The sequence below is a fragment of the Ammospiza nelsoni genome, chromosome 3 (assembly GCF_027579445.1).
Source record: "Ammospiza nelsoni isolate bAmmNel1 chromosome 3, bAmmNel1.pri, whole genome shotgun sequence".
Taxonomy (NCBI): domain Eukaryota; kingdom Metazoa; phylum Chordata; class Aves; order Passeriformes; family Passerellidae; genus Ammospiza; species Ammospiza nelsoni.
This window is the reverse complement of record NC_080635.1, coordinates 88,515,370-88,540,718: the sequence shown is the minus strand read 5'-3', so window position 1 is coordinate 88,540,718 and position 25,349 is coordinate 88,515,370. Positions and strand designations below refer to the sequence as shown.

The window sequence follows — 25,349 nt, the reverse complement described above, 5'->3', positions numbered from 1 at the left end:
TTTCAAGGAATTTCAAGTCTTTATTAAAGATGAAATAAGCCTGCAGCCAACTTTGCCAGTACTGCTTACTGCATTTGTAGTTAGTAAAGTTTTTGAATCTTTGTAAAGTTCAGTGTGACATATCTTTTTATTTCACTTGATGCTTAAAATTGCATGCCAATTTGTTTGTGCCTGAAAAAAACCTTACTTATAATTGTTTATTTTGTTTTTATTATTTACAAGGTGGAATATATGTTGGTAAAATTTGACCATGAAAATAAGAAAGTGCGTTTGTTGCTCTGTGGTGAAGAAGTTCTTCAAACACTGCAAGACAAGGGGGAGAAGGTAAACCCCAAGTGAGTAGCTGTTTCCAGTTTCTTGTTTTTTTTAATCCTCTTGTTACGATGCTGTGCAAAATTTTGTTAACCTGGCTTCACATTCAAGTCTGCTGTTGGTAAAACTGTAAACCACAGATACTGATATTTTCAGATAAATCTAGGGGTCAGGAAGTGAAAGTTTTTGAGCACACTTGCAGGCAGTCCATGCACTTTCTGCTTTGAAATTTCTATGCTTTGAAATAAAGGAAGATGTAATGGTGAGCCCACAGAAGTTGCAGTTTGGGTGCTTGTTTTGTCTTGCTCTGATTTTTTGTCTGTGTGCATGCAGTAATCCATGTCCCATAAAGTGCATGTGTACTTGCTCCTGTATCTCTTGGCTAGAAGTGTAGATGTAAGAATGGCAGGGAAGTTTTCCCCTGTCCTCTCCTGTGGAAAGCAGCAGTGATCTGTATTTTCTGGGTCTGGTTAAAACCCCAAGAAACAAAGCTTGAGACAGATGCTAAGGGTGACTGCAATTTGGCCTGGGCAAATCCTGCTTATTGTACTACACAGCAGCACTGTTAGTGCCAAAGTGCACTTTGCTTTCTTTTCACCACTTCCTGATGGTGAGGTGCATTGGAAGGTACATTGTGTTCCTCTGACAAATATTAGACTTTTCTTGCAAGTGGTATTAATTTCTGAAATTCTCACAAATAATTCATCAGTGGTTCTTCTTTCATTACAGTCACCCAACACTCTGGAGACCAGAATATGGAAGTTACATGATTGAAGGAACACCTGGACAGCCATATGGGGGAACCATGTCTGAATTCAACACTGTGCAAGACAACATGAGGAAAAGACGGCAGGAGGCTGCTTCTGTACTCAAAGAAAATGAGGCTGTTTGCACGGTGACATCATTTCCAAGGTGACATGGTTGTTGAAGTGTAATGCCATGTTTCCTGTTCTCCTTATACACTTTTCCTCCTTCCTGCATATAACTAAACTGTTCAATAAATAGGGGAAAATATTATTTGATTAAAGTACTTTGGCTTTTATGTTCCAGTCATGTTTGCTAAAATTTTTATTGCAATGAGACAAGGAAATAAGCATCTTTTAAATTTTTAGGTTGCTTCTAACCTGTGGTGATTTTGTATTCGGAGAGAATGCTGAATATTTGTAACATAAAGTGTTAACTCGTAAGTAAAGAGTAGTCTACCACCTTGAGTTGATACAGAAAATTATATAGAAAAGGTTTCTCTTTACCTATTTTGCAAACTGTGTTCTTTATGAGTAGCAGTTTTGCAAAACATGGCCAACATGATCTTTTTTTAATACTACTTTTTCACTAAAGTACATGGAAGCTTCTGGTAGTTTAGGGCACCTGGACTTAGTACTTCTATTACACAATACTCTACTTACTGAATCTAGAAAGGAGAGCATCTCTCCTGGGTTAATAATACCCTTACAGAGGATAGATTTCATCCTTTTTATTGTTGTAAAGGAGTTCTTGAAGAAATTAAATTTAGAATGAACTTCATTATCTAGGAGAAACTGTATTTTGTGACATTCCTTTGAAATACAATTCGAGGCAGAGATTTATTACATTCGTTCTAACTAGCCTGCTCAGTGAAGTGAATGAAGATAGTCAGGCTTATAATGGTATAAAAGTTGCTCTGCAGTAGGAGAGAAGCAGCTGGCCTTACTGACTAGTTTCATGTGTAATACAGAATGCAATAGGCCAAAATTCTTGCTGAGAGGAGGAACAATACAAAATATGCCTTTGCAGCAATGGTGCCAAAATATCTGCATAATGCCCCACAAATGCTGTTTTAAGAATACTCTTTGACAAAATTTACTTTCCCTTTATTAGAGTTACACTAGATGTAATAAGAGTTTATTTAAAGTCCAGTGTTTAAGTAGTTATCAGTAGTTGCAGGTTCCCCTGCAACCTTACAGGTACATTATGTAATTTAATAAGTTTTTCATAGAAATGTTTTGGACCCAGTCATGCAGGGAATACAGGGAGAGGAGTTGTTAATCCCTTTGTAGATACAGATGAATACTTTCTACATCACTGTAGGAGCAGTACTTTGAACTTCAGTGAAAGCCAGTAAGTAATGAAATGTAGTTTGTTTATGACTTATGGGTCATTCCAAACATACTTTCATCCCTCAGAGATTGCTCTCCCTAGGCTAGCCTAATTTAGTTTATTATTTCTGCCTTTTGCTGTCTTCCCATTCAAATCCTTGTTGGTTTGACTGGAGTCTTGCTAACACGTATTTCTGAGGTTTCATAGGGTTGAAGATTTTTGACACATTGTCTCTACAATAGCATGTATGTATGCCTGTGTGCATCTGTGCATGTACACATGTATATTAAAATCTGTGCAATTGAAAAGACAAAAAAAATTATTAGAGTGCTGACAGAAGAAAGGTAAAGAAGTAAGCTTATTCAAATCAAAATAATTCAGTTAAAAGTGAACTATTTGAAAATGCTTAAATATTAAAAAATTATAGCTTAGATACTAAATAAGTGTCCCTAGTTCCTAAATTTGTGAGCCGCTTCTGCTGGGCCAGAAAGTTGTTTTCTTTCTTGGGGACTGGAGGGAGCAGTTTACAGTGTAGCACTTAGGTAGGTGATGAAGCTGGCTTTACAAGTTGTAGGACAACTTACTGAAACCAGGAAGAAGAAACAATATTGAACATAAATAATATTCTCAGAAGTGTGTTTCCTGATATTTTGAGTAGTTTGTAATTTTATCAGCTATCTTTTTTTAACTATCCAAATACTAGAGCCTTTCAACATGATCTTTGCCCTTTTTGCTGTTCAACATGGAGAAACTAATCTGCTACTTTACCTCAGCCTTGTCAAATGTTCCTTTGTCCCAGCTGTACTGAGAGCTTATTCTTGTTTCAGGCGACTCTGAAACTTAAAATGGAGTTTCCCAAAGGGGAGGGGTGTATTCTGATTAGCTTGCATATCTATCAGCATTTTACCCTTAATAGCTTCAATTTTTCTTTGCTTATGACTTTCGTCTCCTAGGGGTTTTCAGCATTCTAGAAGTGTTATAAGACTTAGGACATGTGTACCACTTGAAGCTACCTCTAATTCTTACAGAGTTGGTTAATCATATCTTTTAAAAGGGGTAGATGGTTAAGAGTAGGGCTGGATAACTTTCTTTGGCAGTCAGCCTGTATCCTCAAGATAAACTTTGAAGCACAGAATGCAGCTGCATGTCAATATTAATAACAAGCACTAACACACTAAAATATATGTGTACCCCACATAGTACTGAAGTTTCCTGCTTCAGCCACTGGACATGTCCTTGTTTGCTGTCTAATGATAGACTAGTGGGGTTTCTTTTAAAAAAAAAGGCTGTGTTAACTACTGTGGAAGGTGGTTGTTGGCTGGCTCTCCACTAGAATCCTAATCTCTGATCATCTGACCGTTCTAAAATCACAGTCTGTTTCCATTACAGCTTGGATCTCATTGTTGTGTTACATAGGTTAGGCTGTCCTGGGTTTACACTGCCGGATTGTATACCAACACCAGTAGAAGGAGGAGCTTCAAAATCGCTCTTTTTTCCAGATGAAGCCATCAATAAACATCCTAGATTTAGGTAAGAATATTTGGAAAATTTAAAAAATCAAATATTTTGTCTCTACCTAAATATCACAGACATCTGCAAATTCTTTACATTACTGGAATAGAGCGCACTGTGGCTAGTTGCTGCAGATATCAGAAGGACTTGGACAGAAGTGGTTGTGATGACATGAATTTTCTTTTCAAAGTGTCTTAAGAAAATTAACTGTTAAGTTAAAGGAACTTTGTATAATAGTTCACACTGTTACGGGGCAAAAAGTGTTGATTTTGCTCCTGCAAAAGTGTTTCCAGTTCGAAGTCCTGTGCCTAAATGCTTCCATCATGGTTAATCCAGCTCTCCCTAAGGTATGTCACACTGACATCTCTGAACCCAGTAGCTTGCCCTAGTTACTCTGAAATGTACTTCTCACTGTAAAGTGAGACTTCAGCCAATGAAAATCATTGTGTTTTAAAACTGACCATACCTTTTAACTTGGCCTTGTATTCTTCAGGTCTGTAGCCTTTTACTGTTTGTTAGAATAGTACTGTGAAGTCCATCAAAATAAGACTGACTTTACTGAAGAAAAATTCAGTGTTGTATCTTGTACAGTCTATCTTAAAACTAGGAGAAGAAGCATCCTGAAGGAGAGTGCTCAAAACAAATAGAAATTTGACATTCCGAAACCCTAAAAATTGTTTAGAAAGTAGGTGCAAAAATATTTGCATAAAGAGAAAATTTCATATCATTCAAAAAACTTTTTCTTTTGTTGTAGTACACTGACCAGAAACATTCGACACCGAAGAGGAGAGAAGGTTGTGATAAATGTACCAAGTGAGTAAATTCAGTCTGATCTTTGTTCTTTTTCAAAGTGATTGTTTAGTCTCATGCTCTGAGTTACTGAGTGCCTGTGTTTTCCACACAGTATTTAAAGATAAGAACACACCATCACCTTTCGTTGAAACATTTCCTTACGATGATGGAGAAGCAGCAAAGGCAGCTAAGCCAGACTACATATATATGGATGCCATGGGTTTTGGAATGGGAAACTGCTGCCTCCAGGTAAAGTGCATCTGCTTTCAAGATGTTACTACACATTGTCTTCTCTCAACACTTCCCTTTTTAAGATTTGTCTTATGTCTACTTTCACTTTCTTCAACTGATGCATTGTACATCAGTGTGGCAAAAAGGGAGATAAAAGAGCAAGTGGTATATCTAGTATTCTAGTCTTAAAATCCAAATATATTGGGGTTTTGTTGCCAGATTTTGCTAGCAGAGGGGCTGCAGGGGTGGCTGCTCTGAGAAGATGCTTCTCCCATGAGAAGGAAGCTTCTTGCATGTCCAACAGAGCCAATGCCAGCTGGTCCAAGACAGACCCACCATTGGCCAAGGCTGTGCCCACCAGTGACAGTGGTAGCACCTCTGAGGTACATACAGCAAGAAGGAGGGGACAACACTGTGCAATGACACTGCAGGTGAAGATAGGAATGAGAGTATGTAAGAGGAACAGCTCTGCAGGCACCAAGGTCAGTGAAGAAGCAGGGGGAGGAGGTGTTCAAGGTGACAGAGCTGAGATTCCCCTGGAGCCTGCAGAGAAGATCATGGTAAGGCAGGAGGTTGGTGTTGGAGCAGAGATCCACCTGCAGCCCCTGGAGGACCCCACACCAAAACAGATGGATGCACGAAGGAGGCAGGACCTGTCACCCCATGGAGTACCTGTGCTGGAGCACTCAGTTCCTGAAAGACTGGACCTTGTGGAAGGGACTCATGCTGGAGCAGTTAATTAAGTGTAGCCCATGAGAGAGGCTGCTGTGCTTTAACCCCAGACAGCAAATAAGTACCATGCCATTGCTCCCTCCATACACACATATACCCCCTTGGCCCTGGTGGAATGAGGGGCAAATCAGAACAAGACTTGTGGTCGAGATAAAACCAGCATAATAATTGAAATAAAATAAAAAATAATGACAGTGGTAATGAAGAGAAGAGGAGAGGGAATAAAACTTGAGAAGAAAGCAATGCTCAGCAGAACAGTTGCTCACAGCCTGCAGACAAATGCTCAGCCTGTCCCCAAGCAGCAATTGGCCCCTCTCAGCCAACTCCCCAGTTTATGTATTGAGCATGATGCCATATGGTATGGGATGGGCTATCCCTTTGGCCAGTTCAGGTCCCAGCTGTGCTCCTTGGCTTCTTGTGCAGCTGCTCACTGGCAGAGCATGGGAAACTGAGAAGTCCTTAAGTTAGAATAAGCCCTACTCAGCAAGAACTAAAACATCAGAGTGTTATCAGCATTATTTCCATACTGTACCCAGCCACTAGGAACAAAAGTAATTATCCCAGCTGATGCCAGGACAAAGACTCATGTTGGAGCAGTGAACATGTTCATTGGAGGACTGTCCCAGGGAAAGGACCCCACACAAGAGTGTGAGGGGAAAGGAGCAGGAGAGACAATGTGTGGCAAACTGACCACAGCCCTCATTCCTTGTTCTCTGCGCTGCTGGGAGGGGAAGAAGTAGAGAATATGGGAGTGAAGTGAATTTTAAGATTTAGTTTATATTTCTGATTGCTCTACTCTGATTTGACTTGTTCTGAATTCAGTTAATTTCCCCAAGTTAAGCTGTTTTTTCCGTGACAGTAACTGGTCAATGAGCTCCACCTCACCAAATTGTGTCAGTGTTGATCTGCTGGAGGGTAGGAAGACTCTGCAGAGGGACCTGTACAGGCTGGATCGATGGGACAAGGCCAGTTGTAGGTGGTTCAGTAAGAGGAAGTGCTGGGTCCTGCACTTTGGCCACCACAAGTCCATGCAGAGCTGCAAGCTGGGGACAGAGTGGCTGGAAAACTGCCTGATGGAAGAGGACCTGGGGGTGCTGGTTGACATCCAGCTGAACATGAGCCAGTGTGTGCCCAGGTGGCCAGGAAGGGCAGTGGCATCCTGGCCTGTGTCAGCAATAGTGTGACCAGCAGGAGCAGGGCAGGGATTGTCCCCCTGCACTCAGCACTGCTGGGGCCTCACCTCCAGTGCTGGGTCCAGCTCTGGGCCCCTCACTGTGAGAGAGACACTGAGGGGCTGGAGTGAGTCCAGGGAAGGGCAGGGGAGCTGGGGCAGGGTCTGGAGCACGAGGGCTGTGAGGAGCAGCTGAGGGAGCTGGGGGTGTTTAGCCTGGAGAGGAGGAGGCTCAGGGGAGACCTTACCACTGTCTACAAGTGCCTGAAAGGAGGCTGTAGCAAGGTTGGGATCAGCCTCTTCTCTCAGGCAACCAGCGCCAGAACAAGAGGGAATGGCTTCAGGCTGCACTTAACGAGGTTCAGATTGGACATCAGGAAGAAATTCTTCACAGAAGGGCTGATTAGATATTGGAATGGGCTGCCCAGGGAGGTGGTGGAGTCATTGTAGCTGGAGGTGTTTAAGGAAATACTGGATGTGCACTCCATGCCATGGTCTAGTTGGCCAGGTGGTGTTCAGTCATAGGCTGGACTCGGTGATCTCAGGGATCTTTGCCAATCTAATTGATTCTGAGTTCTCTCCCTGGCATTACCTTGATCCTTAAGCCTTCCCTGTCCAGCAGAAGAGAGGAGTGATTAAATGGCTTTAGTGGGTATCTGGCATCCAGCCAGGGCCAGTCCAATACACCAGGTTTATTCACTTGCTCTATGGGTTTTTTTTCTGTTAATATTCAAACATAACTGGATGACTTGCTGAGAGAGTTTCTTGAACTGGTCAAGCCTCATTTGATCAAGCACCTGCTCCTGAAACTCCAGCACTTTGAGTGTGAAAGGTCATCCTCTACTCTGCTCATCTTTTAGGCATGACCAAAGGACACTGTGACGATGGAAACTGAGCTGTCTTGTACAAATGGGAGAGGTTTTTCAGTTACTCATTTGTGTATTTTCCTTCTTCTGCACCCTTAGAACAGCAAAAGCAGGAAGTGGCAAGAGGTTGTAAGAATATTTTTAAAAATAAGTAGCTTTCTGCTTTTGTATAATTTTATTTCATTTACAAACATCATGCTATATAAAGTTTCTCATTCTTAAATATTTTTAGCTATTTGCTAAGGAGTTGTCTTCTTACTGCTTGTACCACAAGTCTACCAAATCCATGTTCTCTGACTGTGTACTGGAAGATGTTCTTGATTCTGTTTTCTCTCATTTGAACATGCCCACTTTCTATGTTTTTTAGTAATATGCCCAAGATATTCCTGTCTTACAGTATCTTCCCTTTAAATCCAGGTGCTGAATATTAAGAGTGCTTTAATCCTTTTCCTTTTCTATTTGCTTTAAATGTTTCTCTGATGCTGGGCACTACCACCTTAGGTAATCATGGTATATTTGACTCTTGATAAAATGTGCCTGTTGCCAGCACAGTCTTGGAGCAGAGTTAGGAAGAGGCTGGTGTTAACTCTCTATAGGATTAAAGGAAATCATCTAAGCTCTTCTTGTTTCATAGGAAAGACAGAAAACCTCATAAAAATCACTCCCTTTGAGAAACTACCAAAGCTGTACAAATAAAAGTTCTTGACATGTGCTACATATGGTTTCTTGCCACTAGGGCAAATTAGGGTGAGTCTGATGAGATAGTAAAGGGTACATAATACTGTGTGGTTTTACAAGGTGTTAGTTTGCTTGTTTCATACTATCTCTCTTATTTAAGACTAAGAAAAGAAATCCTTATTCAGTCATTGTATGAATTTTTAAAACATTATTAAAGGAGCACTATTTTACTATTGCATACTGCTTCATTTTATTATTACATTCTGGTAATAAGTGGCCAAATTCAAATTCGGTAGTCCTGCTATCATCAAAGGGAGAATGAAAAGGCTGGCAGCTGCTTCTCTATCAACTGATAATTCCTGATAACTGACTAGAAGAAAACCTGTATTGCCCACCTGTTTTTGCAAGGTAGTTTGTAGTATATATACTTCCTTTCCTGTTTGGGGGGTGGTCTTGTTGGTTTGGTTTTTGTTCTATTTTTTTTGTACTGCACACCAAGCTACAACTTGGTTTGATGCATTTCCAGAGTTAAAAATAATGTCCTGATGAGCTTGGGCTGGGATGGCCTGCACTGGCAGAGCATGAGCCCTTCTGGACAAGACAGCCATGCCCTTTTCCTCCCTAGTGGGACATTTGCCTAGAAACCGTGTTGAATCTCAGATTTAATGTGGTTTGGAATAAACATAAAAGGAAAAGGGAGGCAAATGTCATTGTCTGGGGAACGAGTGTAGGTGTCCTGTGCACCCACCCCCACTCCAAGGCTGGCTCCCTAGTGCTGAATGTCCAAAATTAATGATGAGAAATCATACTTAGCTGCTTTTCTGCAAGATAATACTTAATCTTGTCTTTTAACCACCTGGGTTTTTGTTTGTTTGCTTGGGGTTTTTTTTCTGAAAAAACAAAACAAGCCACTTGGAGGATAGACGCAGAAGGAATATTTTCTCCACAGCACAGCTGTTTTCTAATTTGGGATATTTTAATGAATATTGGATGAAGATTTTAAAAGACAAACACAAACAAATGCCATATTTTCCCTATAGCACCATCATCAACACCCCCCAAAAAATCCATCCAGTGAACTTGGGGGTTTTGGAGGGATTTGTTGGTTGGGTTATTTTTTAGTCTTACTTGAGGTGCAGTTTGGTTTAGTGGCAAGCTGAGAAGAAAATTTGTGTTTTGTGTGTCATTCTAATTACTATACTTGGAAGAGGAAAGCCTGTGTACAACTGGAATTCTTCAGGACAGCAAGCAGAGCTGCTGGTTTAGAGCTGAAGCCTCTTGTATAATGTTATGATAGTACAGGTGTACATTCCCATCTGTTTTCTTCTGATCTGTGAATACATAAACTGCTAAGACAAAGGGAGTTTTGAGACTGGTCACTCTGTGGATTTTTTAAATTCATAAAGTGTTGGTTTACAAAGTCTAGAGAGTAAGGTCTGCTACTAGAAATGTGTCTTTTGTTTGATGTGCTCTGAGTAAATTTCACCAAAATATTACAAAGGAGTTACCTATTCCTGCCTGTGGTAGGACTCCCAAAGCATTAATGCCTTCTGCAAATAATATTTCTTTTCTATTTTTTTGCTGGGTTCTAGCCTCTAATACAGAAAAAGCTGGAATTTTTTTTTAAATTAAAGTTACAGTAGACACACAGATACTCTTTTTTTCTCCACAGTTTTTCAGGATCAAAGGCATCTTGAAATGTTCTTTAAAACAGGATTAGCATCACATAAAACAAATGTTAAATCTACAATAGAGTCTGACTGTTGTTCTAAGTAGGTTCCTGGCTTACTTCCTGAAGGTGCATTACTCACCCATGTGTATTCTAGATGTTAACTCAGTTTTCTTTGATTCTGGCAAGTGTTTGTATATTCAGCCTCACCATAGAAGCATTATGGTCTGAATGAATATGGAAATGACATGGAAAGAAGCTTGTAATATAAGTGCTGCTGATAGGTAGGGCAGAAATGTGTCCAAGACTTAGGGGAAAACCCACACAAAACCAAACAAAAAACCCTAAAATTTTTAGTATATTAATAATTTTATTATATAGTTGATTTTAAATCTAGGAAGACTGTGCTTGTTGTATGATGATAGAAATTTGACAGCAATTGTACATCTTCCAACAGGTAACATTTCAGGCTTGCAGCATTTCTGAAGCAAGGTATCTCTATGATCAGCTAGCTACAATTTGTCCCATTGTGGTGAGTAATGGACATCTGTCAGATGAACTCTTCCTTAATAGCAGAAATCACTATATATTTAAAAAATAATACCCAAATTGCAAGCTCACAAATTGGGTACTCAGGGAGAAGACTAGGTTGCCGCATGGGTCGTGTTAACTATTTAATGTGCAAATGACACCACAAAAGAGATAATATCTGTTCCTTCTTGGCCGTTGTGTCTATTTCTTCCCCTCATCTCTCACTCCCACATGCGTGAGACTCTTGTTAAATAGTTTTAGAAATAGATTTGGGCAGATTTCATGAAAGCAAGGCAAGCTTGGTCTTAAAACAATTTTTAATTTTCCAACTGGTGTTGAAAACCCTCTGGTGCTACAGAGGATTTCAGCTTAAGTAATTTAAATTTGTCCCTTTTATAAGCATGTATTTGCTTATAAAGTATTTGTCTGGTCTGAATGATGAGAAGATCCTACCCTGAGTGAGGTATGTTCCAGCTGTGTTACTAAGGTGCCTGGCCAAACAAAAATAAACAAAATAAAATAATTGCCAGGTGAACTTCGGAAGTGAGCAAGCAGAATACTTGCTGATTTGTCTCAGAAGTGCTTCTGCCAGTGTCAGTTTTGCATTCCTGAAATGCTGATCTGTAGAGGTGAAACATTTGGAGAGTGTAAGAAGCCACTTTAAGGAATGCTAACCCTTGACCCAGGCGTTTTTTGGAGGCAGCAGTTGAGATATTTCTGGTTATTCAGGCTTTGGCTGGATGTCAAACTGAAATATATATATACTTCAGCTCCTTCTGGATCCCTTTCCAGTGGGGTTGTACTTTGCTTCTGGTTCCTTGGCCTGTCCTTTGTTTTGATGTCAGCTGTTCCATTTTAGATGGCGCTGAGTGCTGCGTCTCCATTCTACAGAGGCTACGTGTCTGACATTGACTGTCGCTGGGGCGTGATCTCTGCCTCTGTGGATGACCGAACGCGCGAGGAGCGGGGGCTGGAGGTACGCCGTGCTCCTCCTAGGCATCTGGGGCTTTGGGGCAAAACAGTTAAATCTTCATTATCACAGTCTGCTTGTGCTCATCAGAATCCCTAGTGAGGAAGTGTGATGGTGTTTGTGGTAAATACAGGAGAGATGGTGTAAACACTCGCCTTGGTTGGTCAGGTTGTGTTAACAAATACATACTTTTAATTAGGTATGGAATCCCAGTCTTCCACAGCTAGCTGAAAAGGGCCCCAAGTGAGGAAACTTGCTAATTTATGCTTGAGCCCAAAAGGCAAAAGTTGCATTAGATTAAATAGTGGGTGCTGCTGAGTAGTATAAACTAGAACTAAATCAAGAGAGCCAGGTATAAGAACTTGTAGAATTTCTCTAAGCAGGAATTTCCATTCAATGCACTTACAAAATTACATAAAATTAATAATTTTTTAAATTTACTTGATATATTTAATTTAATTTTCTTGAACTACCTATTTTAAGAACATCTCTAACAGTGTGCACATAGTGAAACTGTTGATATGTGTTTAATGCTTTCCAGGTGCTTGGGGTAATGGCATATTACATCAGGAAAACATTTCTACATCTAGAGAATTCTAGTAAATGTGTGATTACTGATTTTTTGCTCAGATATATATGTCTGCAAACAAAATAGTCATAATTCCAGAATCACTTTATATTGAGCCTATTTAAGACCCATGCTTTTAATAATTTTAATTGAGGTTGTAGGGTTTTTAAAATAGGATAGTAATTCTCAACTTAAGTGTCATTAGTGAGCAAAACTTAGGTAACATTGTTAACAAGCTGTTAAAATATTGTATTCTTAAATTATATAGCCACTGAAGAACAACCATTATAGAATCAGTAAATCCAGATATGATTCCATAGACAGTTATCTATCTGAATGTGGTGAGAAATACAATGACATTGATTTGACAATAGACAAAGATATCTACGAGCACCTAATAAAGGAAGGTAAGTGTTTGCTTCATTATGAGCAGGTTAAGAATTATGTTTGCAGTATGTGGGGATATTTTGTGGTTTTTGTTGTTGTTTGTTACAAACATTGTGCAGCCCTCAGAGTGATTTCCTGCTCAGGAAGTATCTGTGCAGAGTGGTCTTGAGAGTTTTTTAAAAAGGATTCTTTTGTAACAGAAACTGTCTCTAATGCATCAAACTGAGTTTCTCAAGCTGGAATTAATGGTTTATTTTTATGGAGAAAGCCAAACTGCTTTAGGAAACATGGCACAGAATGCATCAGAAAACAGGAAGAATGGCAGCCACACCAATACTCAGCTGCCATTTCCAAACAAGAGCCTGTTTGGTTCGGGGGTTTTTGCTCTTTTTAATCATTTCCTTCCTTCCTGAAGTCATCACTTTAACAGGATGTGGTGGGCTGAGGTAGCACTTCAGTGTTAGATGCTTTCATTCCTGTTTAAAAAATTGTTAAAAAAATATTTCTAGAGCCTGTTTTGATGTGTATGAATTGTTTGTTTGAATTTTCATTTTGTAGGTATTGACCACCTTTTGGCACAGCATATTGCACACTTGTTCATTCGAGACCCATTGACTTTGTTTGAGGAGAAAATACATCTAGATGATGCAAATGAATCCGACCATTTTGAGGTTATGTCTAATTTAGAGGAATTTAATAAATATATATCTATATAATTGCCTATCTTCGTAATAGTGAATTGGAGGATGGCTGTATTAGCTAAGAATTTTTTCACTTCAGGTAGTTTTTTAGCATATGACTTTGCAGTTATAAGCACATTCATTTATTCATTTTATCTTTTATTTAGAAGGTGATGGCTTATACTTTAAATTAAATAAAATAAGAAGATCCTAAATTATAGCTATGTATATAAATGTAAAGGGGAACTGTCAATTTTTAAGGTTCCTGAAACCTGGTTTGTATTTCATTTATGTAGAAATCTCTCTTTTACAGCTTCATGAGGTAATAGCTGTGGTAATATTAGGCCTTTTTAGTTCAGGATGTGTCAGCCCCTCATGAAAAAGTAAAGTCAGCTGCATGCCAGTCCCTTGGTATCTTGTGCATAATACTCAACCAAAACAGCATGAGAAAGTACAACATGTTTGCTCCTAGGTTGGGTAGTTGTACTGTGGGCTTTAGGAAATTACAGCACTTACTTTGGAACCACTTCTCTAATCTGCTGCACTGTTCCACAGAAAACACTAGGACTCTAGTTATCTGCTTTTTTTCTTCAATTATATTATATATAGAATGGTGTGCATCTTGATTGTGACAGATTATTTCATGTGCTTTGCAGAATATTCAGTCTACAAACTGGCAGACAATGAGGTTTAAGCCACCACCTCCAAATTCAGATATTGGATGGAGAGTGGAATTCAGACCTATGGAGGTAAGGAAGACATCAGTATGTACAAGAGCACATTTCCTTTTAAGTGGAAAAGTACCAGGCATTCTGCCATCCAGTATCAAACTCCTATTACTTGTGCTGTGTTTTCTCCCCTTTGATTTGCTGGATGCAAGTGAAGTGGACAGCAGTATTTAATCAGACATGGACTGTGGGAATGTAACTGACAGGAGAATCCGCTGCAGTACATCAACGCATGCTAATGGATTTGGGGTGATGGGGAAAGGAATTAGGCTTGTATTAAAGCAGCAGCAAACAAAGCCCCATTTAGCTTCTAGAGACTGTATTTCTCTAGTACATTTCCTGGTACTGAACAATTCCACTGTCACAGTTTTGTTTTTTTCACAAAGTCCTTTTATTCTATAGTAGTCTGTTTCTAAGCTCTCTGAATTTAATCCTTTTAGAGTGGAAATTTAAATGCTACTATACTTCTGTAATTAGAGAGCCTGAAGGTGCAGGTTATTAGTCTTTTGAAACACAAGTGTGCTTTGCATGGAATTGCAGGGTTGAGTTTGTTGCAGCCTGTGTGTGCTTTGTGCACTGGAAGTCAGTGCTGGTGGTTGTGTGTGGGTCAGCCCTTGGCGAGGGCAGCGTGTGTGAGCACGAGTGCCAGCATGAGCTTCTGAGTCAAACTGTCCTCACTGGCCTTGCATGGGTGTGTTCTCCCCAAAGTAATTGAATCTCTGCTCCTTTCATGTCTAGGTCCAGTTAACAGACTTTGAAAACTCTGCTTATGTTGTGTTTGTGGTATTGCTAACCAGAGTGATTCTGTCATATAAATTGGATTTTCTCATTCCTTTGTCCAAGGTAGGTGTGAAAGATCAGATCTGTTAGAGCTAAATGTAAGGCATCAAGTCTGATTTTTCATCATTTTTTTTATCCCCTAGCTAGGAAATAATACTTGTCCACTTACAGAACAGTCATTTTTCTCTTCCAGTAGTTTTCATCTGTACCAGTACTTTGGATTAATTTAAACTCTACAATATTAAACAAATATTTTACTGCTGTCTCATGGAATTAAACATAGACAAGCGCTGTAGGAATTTCTGTGATGCCTAGCAGTGAACTGCTGCAGCAATGTTGAGAAATAGCATTGTCACAAGGGGGAAAGGGTATGTTTCCTCCATTTTACATGCAGGGGAGAAATATGTGGAACTCAAAAACTTTAGACTTATTAAACATTAATGTTGCCTGTGTCTCATGCTCTTATTCTATGTTTTGTTTATACGTAGTGGGGAGGGAAAGGGGGAGTTCAGCATGCTTAGTGTTACACAGTATTTGAGTGGAAACAAACACTGCTGATTCTGGTCACAGCTGTGGCTTGCCTTTAGACAGACAAGCCATGCAAAATGTACTTTTTTCTTTAATCTTGCCCTCACAATTGCTGAACTGTTTTGTGTGAAACTGTCCTTGCATGTCCTTTTTCTGAGGCACTTGACCAAAAAATGTCTTTTTAGATGGATATTCCTGTGATGTTATAGGTAGCTTTAAAAAAGATCTTGTAGGGCAGAAGGCTTTTGACACTATACTGGAAAATCCTGCATAGCCACAGTATCCTGTGGCTTTTCATAGAGTTTTTTTAATTAAAATGGAGAAAAATATTGAAGTCATAAATTTACAGTAATCATACCATTCATACATGGTATGAGTTGGTATGACTTCTAAAAGGAGATGTCAGGGAGTTCAGACTCCATGAATAATGCAGCAGTTTAGCGGTTAGATTGCATAATTACATTGTTATTTGAGTGTCTCAAAAGCACAAAAATTATAAGTACCAGTTAAGAGTGAATAAGAGATCAGGTGCTGAAAGAACCTGAACAGAATTGCAGGGCTGGGGGGCTTAAAATTGCTTAAGCTTGCCAAGCAATTTGGCAGGTAATGCAACACAGAATTGCACAACCATTGGTAAGCCTGCCTCTTTCACATAAAATAATAGGGGGTTGTGGGGCTAATCTCACACTAATCTTGGCTGTCTGATTGAATGTGGTTGAACACTCATCAGCTGGGACTGGAGTTCTTTCAAACTTTCAAAACAACCTGTTGTGTAAATAGGTTTCATAATATAAAGTGAATTGAAAACAAAGGTGTGGAAGGTAAGAAGTAAGTGAAGCTTTTGCATAGCCTTTAGTTCAATATCAGACAAAGAATTCAGAGAAATATCCCTTTTTCTGAAGACAATATGGTAAAGCTAATGTCCAAAAGTTGTATGATGTTAATTACCAAAGAACTTGGACAAAATCTTCCATCCAGAAAGACAGAGCAATTTTTATGTCAGAGCAAACGTAGTTTTGGGGACTTTTGAGAAGCCTGAAATTTAGAACTTTTTTGCTGGCAACCTAAGTTTAAATACCTAACATGTTTGGAATGGAATAGATACAATTCTCATACAAACTTACTTGAATGCTGTTTCTGAACATTTGTTTAATACAGTGATAATTCTTCTAAAGACAGTGGGGATTTTGTTAATAAAAGCAGGAAATTATGGCTAGGGAAATTGAAATTTTCTTCTTCCATACTTATTTAAATTGCATCTAAATATGCAAAGAAGTCTGCCAGAAGGGATATAACCTGTTAATTGTAACTGTTCCTATGTTTTCATCCAAACTGAAATTAGCATAACATGTTCTAACACAATACCATTACCTATTCTGCCGGAGACCCAGTTTCATAAAATGTCATCTATTGGTGGGTTTGTTCTGGACACTGAAGAATGAAATAAAACTTAGCTTCACAGCTTGACCTTGTGTGATGAAGTAGTAAGAAATATAGTAGATATTTCAACTTATGAAACACAAATGTGACGTTTTGGTAGAATCCTACTTTTCTAAAGTATCACAGCACAGATCTCTGAAATATTTTTTTTTTGCCAGGTGGATGAAAACATGAAGGTGGCCCAGAAAAGAGATGCTGTACGACAGGGAATGTTTTACTTCAGAAAAGATATCTGCAAAGGTATCACATCAAGTAATCTGACTAACATTGTTGTGGATGTTTAGCACATGTCTTGCCTTTTTTACCATTTTTTTCCTTTCCCTTTGTCACATGAAGGTGGAAATGTTGTTTTGGATGGATGTGGCTCTGCACAGAATGGGACAAGCACTGATGCAGAAGAGTACACCTTAATGAGCATTGACACAATTATCAATGGGAAGGTAATAGCCTCTTCTACCTGGAACACTTCCTATTCTACCCTCCCAGAAACCAGACTGAGTGTGTTTTATGCTGATTCTGTTCTCTTACACAGGAAGGAGTCTTTCCAGGTTTGATCCCAATTTTGAATTCCTATCTTGAAAACATGGAAGTGGATGTGGATACAAGATGCAGCATCCTAAACTACCTGAAGCTAATAAAAAAGAGAGCCTCTGGTATGTTTGATATTTTTGGACATTGACTTTCTTGGCATTTTTCTACTTTTAATTGGATAAGACTGATGGGACCTGTGGATGTCTTGTTAGCTGTTAAATCATTAGAGTAAAGGACTCAAGTGTGTTCTCTAGCTTAAATCTTGTCCTGTCTATTTTTGATCTTTAGTGTTTAGTGATCCATTTTAGAACTTAAATTCAGAGTAACTGATAGAGTAACAATTATGGTTTAGAGGGCAGTACGTACCCAGTCCTCAATTTTGGTTTTCAACACCATTTACTGCTGTTTTGCCACTGTATTGTCTGTCCACTTTGTAGTAGTTTAAACATACACTAGTCCACTTTCCCTGTCACTTGAGTGTTGTAAGAGTATTTGAGGCTGGGTCTGTAGCTTGCCTGATATTACTGGTGTGACTCCAAAGCATTCATAAGTGTAAACTCAGGTCTGCTAGACCATGGGACCTAGACTTTAGCTCACTGATAAGAAGGTCCTTCTGTTAGCAGCAGAATTCCTTCAAGGGGGAGCAGAGCAGGCTCTTCCACAGTCATTCTCATGTTGCAATGTTTTTCAAGACAGGTGTATAATGACTGTTTATGTATCTTCATAAAATGCAGCAGTATAATAAGTAAAAGATGCAGGCTAAACTTAATTCAGAACTGTGTGCTTAGCTCAGTCTGTGTCAACTTTTTAACTTTTTTTGTGTAAATCACTTGTATAACTGCATTGATGAAAATTTAACTAGATGGTTAATTTTAGCCTCCTAAGTCAAGAATGTTTTTCTCTTAGGCCTCCCCCCTGCCCCAAGTTTTAAACTAAAGGGCTGCATTCCTCTTTAATTCCTGAAAATTGCTGTAGAAGCTTCTAGGTAAAGACCTTTCCAAAGCTGAGGTGGAAATCAGGATTTTGTCTTATCTGGTAATTCACTACATTAACAGTTCTTCAGAACGGTAACATGTTTTTAAACATTCCCTTGTCTGTTGTTTGGGGGTTTTTCCTTCAGAAAAATGGTCTTGAGAAAATAAGGAATCCATAACTGTAGCAGGCCTTTTCCCTAAGGCCAAGTGACCAGCTGCAGGTGTTCCCCACCAAAGAAAAGCTTTGCTGCCTGGTGCAAAGTTGCAGTCATTGCAAAAGTCAGCTCCTAAAAGCTGTGAGCGTGAGGTAGATAAGAGTACAGGGTTTATAGTTCAGGTCTTACAAACTGAAATTACTTTTAAATGAAGCTTCTTAAGAACTAGAATTCACAGAATAAAAAAGCATTAGGTATTGTATTACTGTGCCGCAGTATTTCTCAGCTGTGAGCTTTGGATTATTCCAGTTTACTCTTGATCTTAAATCAAATGTTCCTTATCCACAGCCTGTTTCGTATGAGTCACATCCACAAAGAGTGGCCATTTTTCAGATTTCTCAAATGGTGAGAAAGCACACAGCACTCATGAATTAAGATCACTGACACCTTAGCTGCTGTGGCTGTAACCTTGCCTTGGCATAATTCATTTGAGCCTCAGTCACCTCCTCTCCTGCAGCACAGCAGGTCTTACCCTCCTGGCCTCTGTATAGCTGGTGTGTGACTGCCACCACTCAGTGAGACTACAGATTGCTAGGCAGGCAGCAGCTCTGACCACCACCAGTTATTCATGCAAGCAGTACTGAGTTAGCAGCATCGAGTGGTCCTTGTCCTGGTGTGCTCTCCTGGCTGCCTGCAGTGCAGTAATCACAGAGCTTGATGAGCCTTCACAGATGTGCTTTCCATGATCTTTGCCTTACCTTTCTTGAAGCAGTTACACTTTTGCTCCCCCTAAAGTCATATAACAAGAAATTACACAGTTCTGTGGTATGCTTTTTGAAAAAATTAATTCTCTAGTTTTTCTCATTTAAATGCTCTTCACAGTTATTCCATGATACACCTTCTAGTTCCTGTGTTGTAGGATCATGTTTATCTTCTCACTTGTCATCAGCATTCATAATTGTGTGGACCTCTCCAGTATATTGTTGCTCCTGAACGTACAACTCCCCTTTGCCCCTCCTTGCTGGGAAGTGTCTCACACCTTTTGGCAGTCAGTGGTGCCATACTGTACTGGCACAGTGTGGCACTCCTGAGGGCTGCAGGCTGTGCTCCCAGTGCGGGTGTGCAGGGTACGGCGGGGCCGGGATGGGGAGTGCCGGGCTGCCTGGCCACTAGGGGTCCGTGTTGCTGTGCTGGACCCTGCTCCTGCGGCGCTGCGCCTGCACGGCTTGCACTGCAAACCTGTCTGTTCTGAGCTGCACTGCAAACCTGTCTGTTCCTGAGCTGCACTGCAAACCTGTCTGTTCCTGAGCTGCACTGCAAACCTGTCTCTTCCTGAGCTGCACTGCAAACCTGTCTGTTCCTGAGCTGCACTCCTGCTTGCACTGCAAAGCTGTCTCTTCCTGAGCTTCACTCTACGCAGCTCCTGCCTCCACTGACTTTCTTGCAGGCTCCCTGCTTCTCTTTGGTGTCAGAAAGTTTGCATGTTGAGTTTTAGTGCCTTCAATAAATAAAGCCTCTTGAGTAATTTTTTTCCCGCCCTCTTATGTAGAAGTGTAAACTCTGGCCCCATTCCTTGAAAACATTACTTCTGGTTTTTGGAAGCACATTTTGATTTCTAGTAACCTTTTTCATTCTGCTTTTCTTTCCGGTACTTTCTGCAGTTTTTCTGATTTGTCTTCATGTACATCTGTTCAAAACCACTGATAGGATATTTTTAGTGTTGGATTCTTTTTACTTTTTACTTGTGTGTTCCTTCATGCTTTCGCTAACTTGATTCCTCTTGCTTTATTATAATATTCTTAAACCAAAGACTTCTGTAGTGGAAGCCATTGACTCTTCCCACTCTCACAGTGAAGCTGATGTTCTGGTAGCTAGCCATGAAAGTTTTTTTAGGCTCTTTGAGCATCCCATCAGCCCATCTTAATGTCTTAAAACATTCAGAATTACCTTAAACTTGTATTAGTTAAGGTTTGGTTGAATGTGCTGCATTCAGGAGCAAGATTCAGCAGCCTGGACGCCGGTGTCCAGCCAGCCCCCAGCTGAAGCTTCATGGGGCTGCCAGTCTCCTGCAAGTGGTGTGTGTCGTTCAGTGACCTTTTACAGAGGTGCTGGGGACCCTTAGGTACCTGCTGACCAACCCAAGAACTGTGGAGTGAAGCAGAGGCACTGTGTACAAACCAGAAGTTGGTATAATTGGGAACCAACCTGTTTTTTGCTAGAGTAGTTGCCAGAGGAAGAATAATAACCCAGGGTTGACTGACCAAAACTAGCAGGTCAGTTGGATGGATCAACTACAAACTTATTCTATATAAATGTAGTAGTGCAGAGATGTCTGTTGTTCATCTCTGCCAGATTCTCTGTTAAATTAAATGTTTAAGACCTTTTGCTGTACAGTCTGTTGGTAGCACCTGTTCTAGTTCAGGTTCTGCTTCTCTCTGCATTGTGTCATTGGAATATCTGAAAGCTGGAAAACTGCACCAGATAAGTGTCTTTTAGACCATCAGGGAAAAGTCAAGCTTAATTGTGCCTGCCATTTAGCCATATTTGAAAACCAAAAAGTATAGGAATGTGTTTCTCATGAAAGCATGGGCTACTCAGTAATTGTGTATATAGTGCACAGAACTCTAGGTGTTCTACTGCTAAATTAGATGTATAAAGTGTGAAATTTAATTTGCTCTTGTCCACAGGAGAGTTAATGACAGTGGCTCGATGGATGAGGGAATTCATCGCGCAGCATCCAGACTACAAGCAAGACAGTGTGATAACTGATGAAATTAATTACAGCCTTATGTGGAAATGCAACCAAATTGCTCAAGGCCAGGCAGAGTGTCCTGAACTACTGGGGGTAGGATTTAATAAGAAACAAAGTGGAAATAAAACTGACTCTTTGTAATGAATGAATTAATGCTTCTTAAATAATAAAAAGATTAAGCCTTTTAGCAAAGCACTAGCAAAGATACTGTGAATCTGGTACAGTTTCATGGTGTGAAGACCAAAACAGGGATACTGCACTATAAAATGGGCCAATCTGCCTAAATATTCATTTAAGGCATCCTAAAATAGGCATATTCTTATTGTTAAGGTTTATACAATATACATGTAAATAGTAAAATATTTTTATGATTAACATCAATGTATTTTAATAACATTGTAACTAAGGTTATTGTGAATTAGCTTGTAACTTTTTTATGCTTAATATAGAAAGAAAAATTGTCATGAACAGCTTTGTAAATGTAATGGTACTTGTATATTATATGCATTCCAGTTACTGAATGTTTACTGTAATTTTTTTAACCTGGAATGTGCTAAGTAATTTACCTTATTGTGTAAGAAAAAAAATCCTTCTGGATCTACCTGAATCGCAGATGCTTCTTCCTTCCATTGGGTTTTGAAAGCGTGTAAGAACAGACAAATATACGTGCATCCGAGCTGTTAATCTTACAGTAGTTTCTCAGTTGCCACAAGACCTTCATCCATTTGTAAACTGTAAAACTCAGAGGAGTAGATCTGTCTTTATTCAAATAATGCAAGTCAGCTTGCCTGCAGATGCAGTTATTTTCTTCCCCTCTGAAATAAGCTGCATGCTGTCTCAGTTCAGAAAATCTGCCTGATGATTTCACAAAAAAGTAATAACGGGAGATGTGTGGAAAGGGAGGAGGAAATGAGAGCTGGACATACAGCCCTCCTCACAGAGGAACCAGAGACACCTGCTCTGGACTCCAGCCTGCTTAACTGCTCTTCTCCCACACTGCTGCTGCTGCTCCCATAGTCAGCAATGAGTGCAGCACAAAACCAAACTTCTGTCCATTCTTCCTGAAGGTTGACTTTCTCATTTTGTCATTTTGTTAATTATAAATATTTTTGTCAGCACGTTTATTTTCTCTAAGGTAATTCATGTAGGTGGCTGGGATTACCTACATAGCTGTAGTTATGGACAATTTAATCCCCTCTAGAAAACAGTTGAAAGAGAAATTTTGGAATGCACTAATCCTTTGAATTGGAAGCTGGTGCTGGGAGTGACTGTAATCTATTTCAATTCAGCCATTGTATCTGTAAATAAAGCAAAGTTACGGGGCCTTTTTGATTTAGCTTCTTAACTGATTTCTAAAAGTGAATTGCATTAGGGGTAGAAGATGCAAAGCTTGTGGAAGCATATTAAAATCCCTAAGATCTAATGATTTTTTTAAAAGAACTAATGGAGAAACTGCAGTGAGAGGTACACCAAGAAGCTTTTATGTACTGAATTACACTTCATTCTGTGTTCACAGGTGTGCTTTAGAGAATAAAAAGAATACTTTTTCTCTGCAGTGGTGAATTTGTTTTAATTAAGATGTAGGCATATGCTAATTTAGTTTCTGTACCAAGGAAATAAAAATAAAATTTGCAGTATTTGTTGATCACTTGCATGACTTGAACCCACATTTTTAGATTCAAAAAGGAGGAGTTGCATACCTGGCAGGTACAAACCAGACTTACTTTGTTCACAGTGGAGCTGCTCAGGACTCAGACAAATGGTCTGACACTCCTACAGCAAAGAAGTCCTTGCTATTGTTAAAACTGTAGCATCTGTCTGATTACACAATATGAGCCACTATGCTTGGAAAACCCTTAAAAATAGTTGGAATGCTTTTCTGCTGGTACTGCTTCAATACATGTCCTTATTCCCTTTCAGTTGACATTGAAGCATCCCTCTGGCCAACTATGTGTCCTGTAAGATAGAGAACATTTTGTCATGATGCCTAAAAAGTTGTGGCTGGAAATTTCCCTCCTGATTTCTTGTGTGCATGTTTCCAGAAGGGATGGGTGAGATCAAACACAGAGCTGCTTCTGTTTTTTGAGTCATGCATGTTTGCAGTCAGAGTTACCTTAAACTTGTAGAAGTTAAGGTTTGCTTGCATGTCTAAGTATTGTACACTCACTAGATGAAGAGTTCATGTATGTGATCCAGCCTGTTCTTTCTAGTGTGCTGAAGGCTGTCAGCGCAAACCAGAGTTGCTGCAGGGACAGGGGGCAAGCTTTGCCACTGTCTTTGAATACAACTTAGAGGTGGCTCTGTTCTATCTGTGCCCACTCTGAGATGGAGAAGCAAACCCTACTCCAAGCCTCAAGCCCTGGCTGGCCTTTTGCAGAGAGCATGAGAAGCTTCTTTGGGCTATGCATACAGGACTTTTGGTTCTGCAGTCATGAAATGCTATAGTGGAAATAATGACCTTTCCATCAGTCATGTGAGCAAAGGGAGGGGAAGAAGTATCAGCACTTGAGGTGAATTGTGATTGATTCCTTGCCCAAAGACTGACTATGCATCAGTCATGGCACTTTCAGTGATCGTTGTGTTGGTCTCAGTTCAGCCCCAGTAGCACCCTTCATGCCTACACTCCATTTTCAGCTAGGAGCTTCCATTGTGATCTTCAGAGGTCTGGATGCTATGAAATCTGATTCCAGTTTTCTCTTGCATCAGACTATTTATGTTCAAGTGTCTTTGTTTCTGGGTTATTATTGCCATACTTATATCATGGCCTGCATCCTTAAAATGTGTCCTTTTGTGTGTGCACAGAGCTCTGCAGGCAGCTTGCCTTTCTCACAATGGTGCAAGCCTGCTTCAGCCTGAGTTCCTCCCTCCACTGGGCCACAGATCCTGCCAGGAGCCTGTGCCATTGTGGATTTCCCACAGGATCACAGCCTCCTTTGGGCATCCATCTATTTTGCTGGGGGTTCTAGGAGCTGCAGGTGGGTCTCTGCATCACCACAGGCCTTCATGGGCTACAGGGAATCTTTGCTCTGTCACCTGGAGAGCCAACCACCTTCCCCTTTTCCTTCTCTGACCTTGGTGTCTGCAGAGTTGTTTCTCACACATATTCTCACTCCCCTTCTCGGGATCTCTCTCTGGTCAGAGTAACTCAGAGAAAAGTTAGAAAGTCTCTTTTCCCAGCCTGGCGCTCAGAGAAGGAGTCCGAGCTCTGCATTTCTCAGTCTCAAGGTTTATTGTTCCTTATCTATAAAATATTTTCTCCTGTCCAGCTGAGGTCTGTTCAGCAAGACAGTCAGAGGCATTCTTCCTGCCCCCAGGGCGGTGTTATGTCTTTATACTAAAAACTACGTATACAATTACTTTCCAATATCTATCACCTATGTTAGACAGTGAGCTTCTACTCTAAACCAATCTAAAAGTGCCAACATCAGAGCAGAAGATGGAGGCCAAGAAGAAGAAGGAGAAAGGCTGGACACACCCGGATTCCTCTATCTTGTCCTTTGAACCCCCATTCTAAAAACCCCAAAATCTCCTTTTTTACCCCGTGATAAATTCACTATCATTCAGCTTAAACTGTCGTGGCTTGCAGATCTTCATCCAAGGTTGGTAACTTGCTCCACGGGTCATAATCAAAACCACAGGTATCTTGGGCTCTGTGCCAGGGTCTCTGAGCCCCCTGGCAGGGGTCTTGGCTGCTCAGGACAGCCAGAGGGACGTCCTGGGTTCCAACATCCCCTCTTCCAGCTGAGTGCTGATACACAGTTTTTTCCCTGTTTCTTAAAAATATTATTCCAGAAGCACCACCACTGTTGATGGGCTCAGCCTGGGCCAGCAGCAGGTCCATGTTGGAGCCATCTGTCATTGACTCTGTTGCACATGGGGGAAGCTTCCAGCAGCTTCTCACACAAGCCACCCCTATGGCCTACCCAATACCAAAATAGGGCCATGCAAACCAAATACAGTGTTCCCTGGAATAAGATTCCCTTAGAAATGGGAATCTCCTGGTAAGGTTCTCCTAGACAGGTAAAGTCAGGAAGGCTTTGCACGCTACAACACTTTCTGCCCATTCCCTCTCAAGCATGAGGATTCACTCTACAGCAGTGGGAGCAGTAAATGCAGGCTTCTGCAGCTTGTGTAGCAGCATTGTGTCTCCCTCTGAACAAAGCAATGTCTTTCCTGAAGAAAAGTGTAACTGTAAATGCTGCCTTAAGAATTGAACAACTAGGCAAGATACTATGGCTTATGTTAAGCAAGAAATGGCTGTAAACTCTTCTCTCAGTCTTCGAAAA

General features: G+C 40.2%; 1 protein-coding gene across 7 annotated transcripts in view; it reads left to right on the top strand.

The window, feature by feature from the left end:
- The window catches only part of GCLC (glutamate-cysteine ligase catalytic subunit), a 36,736-nt gene extending 14,028 nt beyond the window's left edge, over window positions 1-22,708 (top strand). For 3 of the 7 annotated variants that reach the window (XM_059467514.1, XM_059467518.1, XM_059467519.1), the window contains 15 exons: window positions 223-335; window positions 1,042-1,224; window positions 3,778-3,918; window positions 4,655-4,713; window positions 4,805-4,941; window positions 10,497-10,571; window positions 11,430-11,546; window positions 12,377-12,515; window positions 13,054-13,166; window positions 13,832-13,924; window positions 14,642-14,746; window positions 16,810-16,891; window positions 16,988-17,091; window positions 17,184-17,304; window positions 20,999-22,708. In XM_059467514.1, the coding sequence (XP_059323497.1) occupies window positions 223-335; window positions 1,042-1,224; window positions 3,778-3,918; window positions 4,655-4,713; window positions 4,805-4,941; window positions 10,497-10,571; window positions 11,430-11,546; window positions 12,377-12,515; window positions 13,054-13,166; window positions 13,832-13,924; window positions 14,642-14,746; window positions 16,810-16,891; window positions 16,988-17,091; window positions 17,184-17,304; window positions 20,999-21,204 (1,788 nt within the window). In that variant the 3' untranslated portion in view covers window positions 21,205-22,708. The remainder of the gene's footprint in view (window positions 1-222; window positions 336-1,041; window positions 1,225-3,777; window positions 3,919-4,654; window positions 4,714-4,804; window positions 4,942-10,496; window positions 10,572-11,429; window positions 11,547-12,376; window positions 12,516-13,053; window positions 13,167-13,831; window positions 13,925-14,641; window positions 14,747-16,809; window positions 16,892-16,987; window positions 17,092-17,183; window positions 17,305-20,998) is intronic. The other 4 variants (XM_059467515.1, XM_059467517.1, XM_059467520.1 and 1 more) reach the window with 4 other exon arrangements.
- Window positions 22,709-25,349: the final 2,641 nt, after the last annotated feature.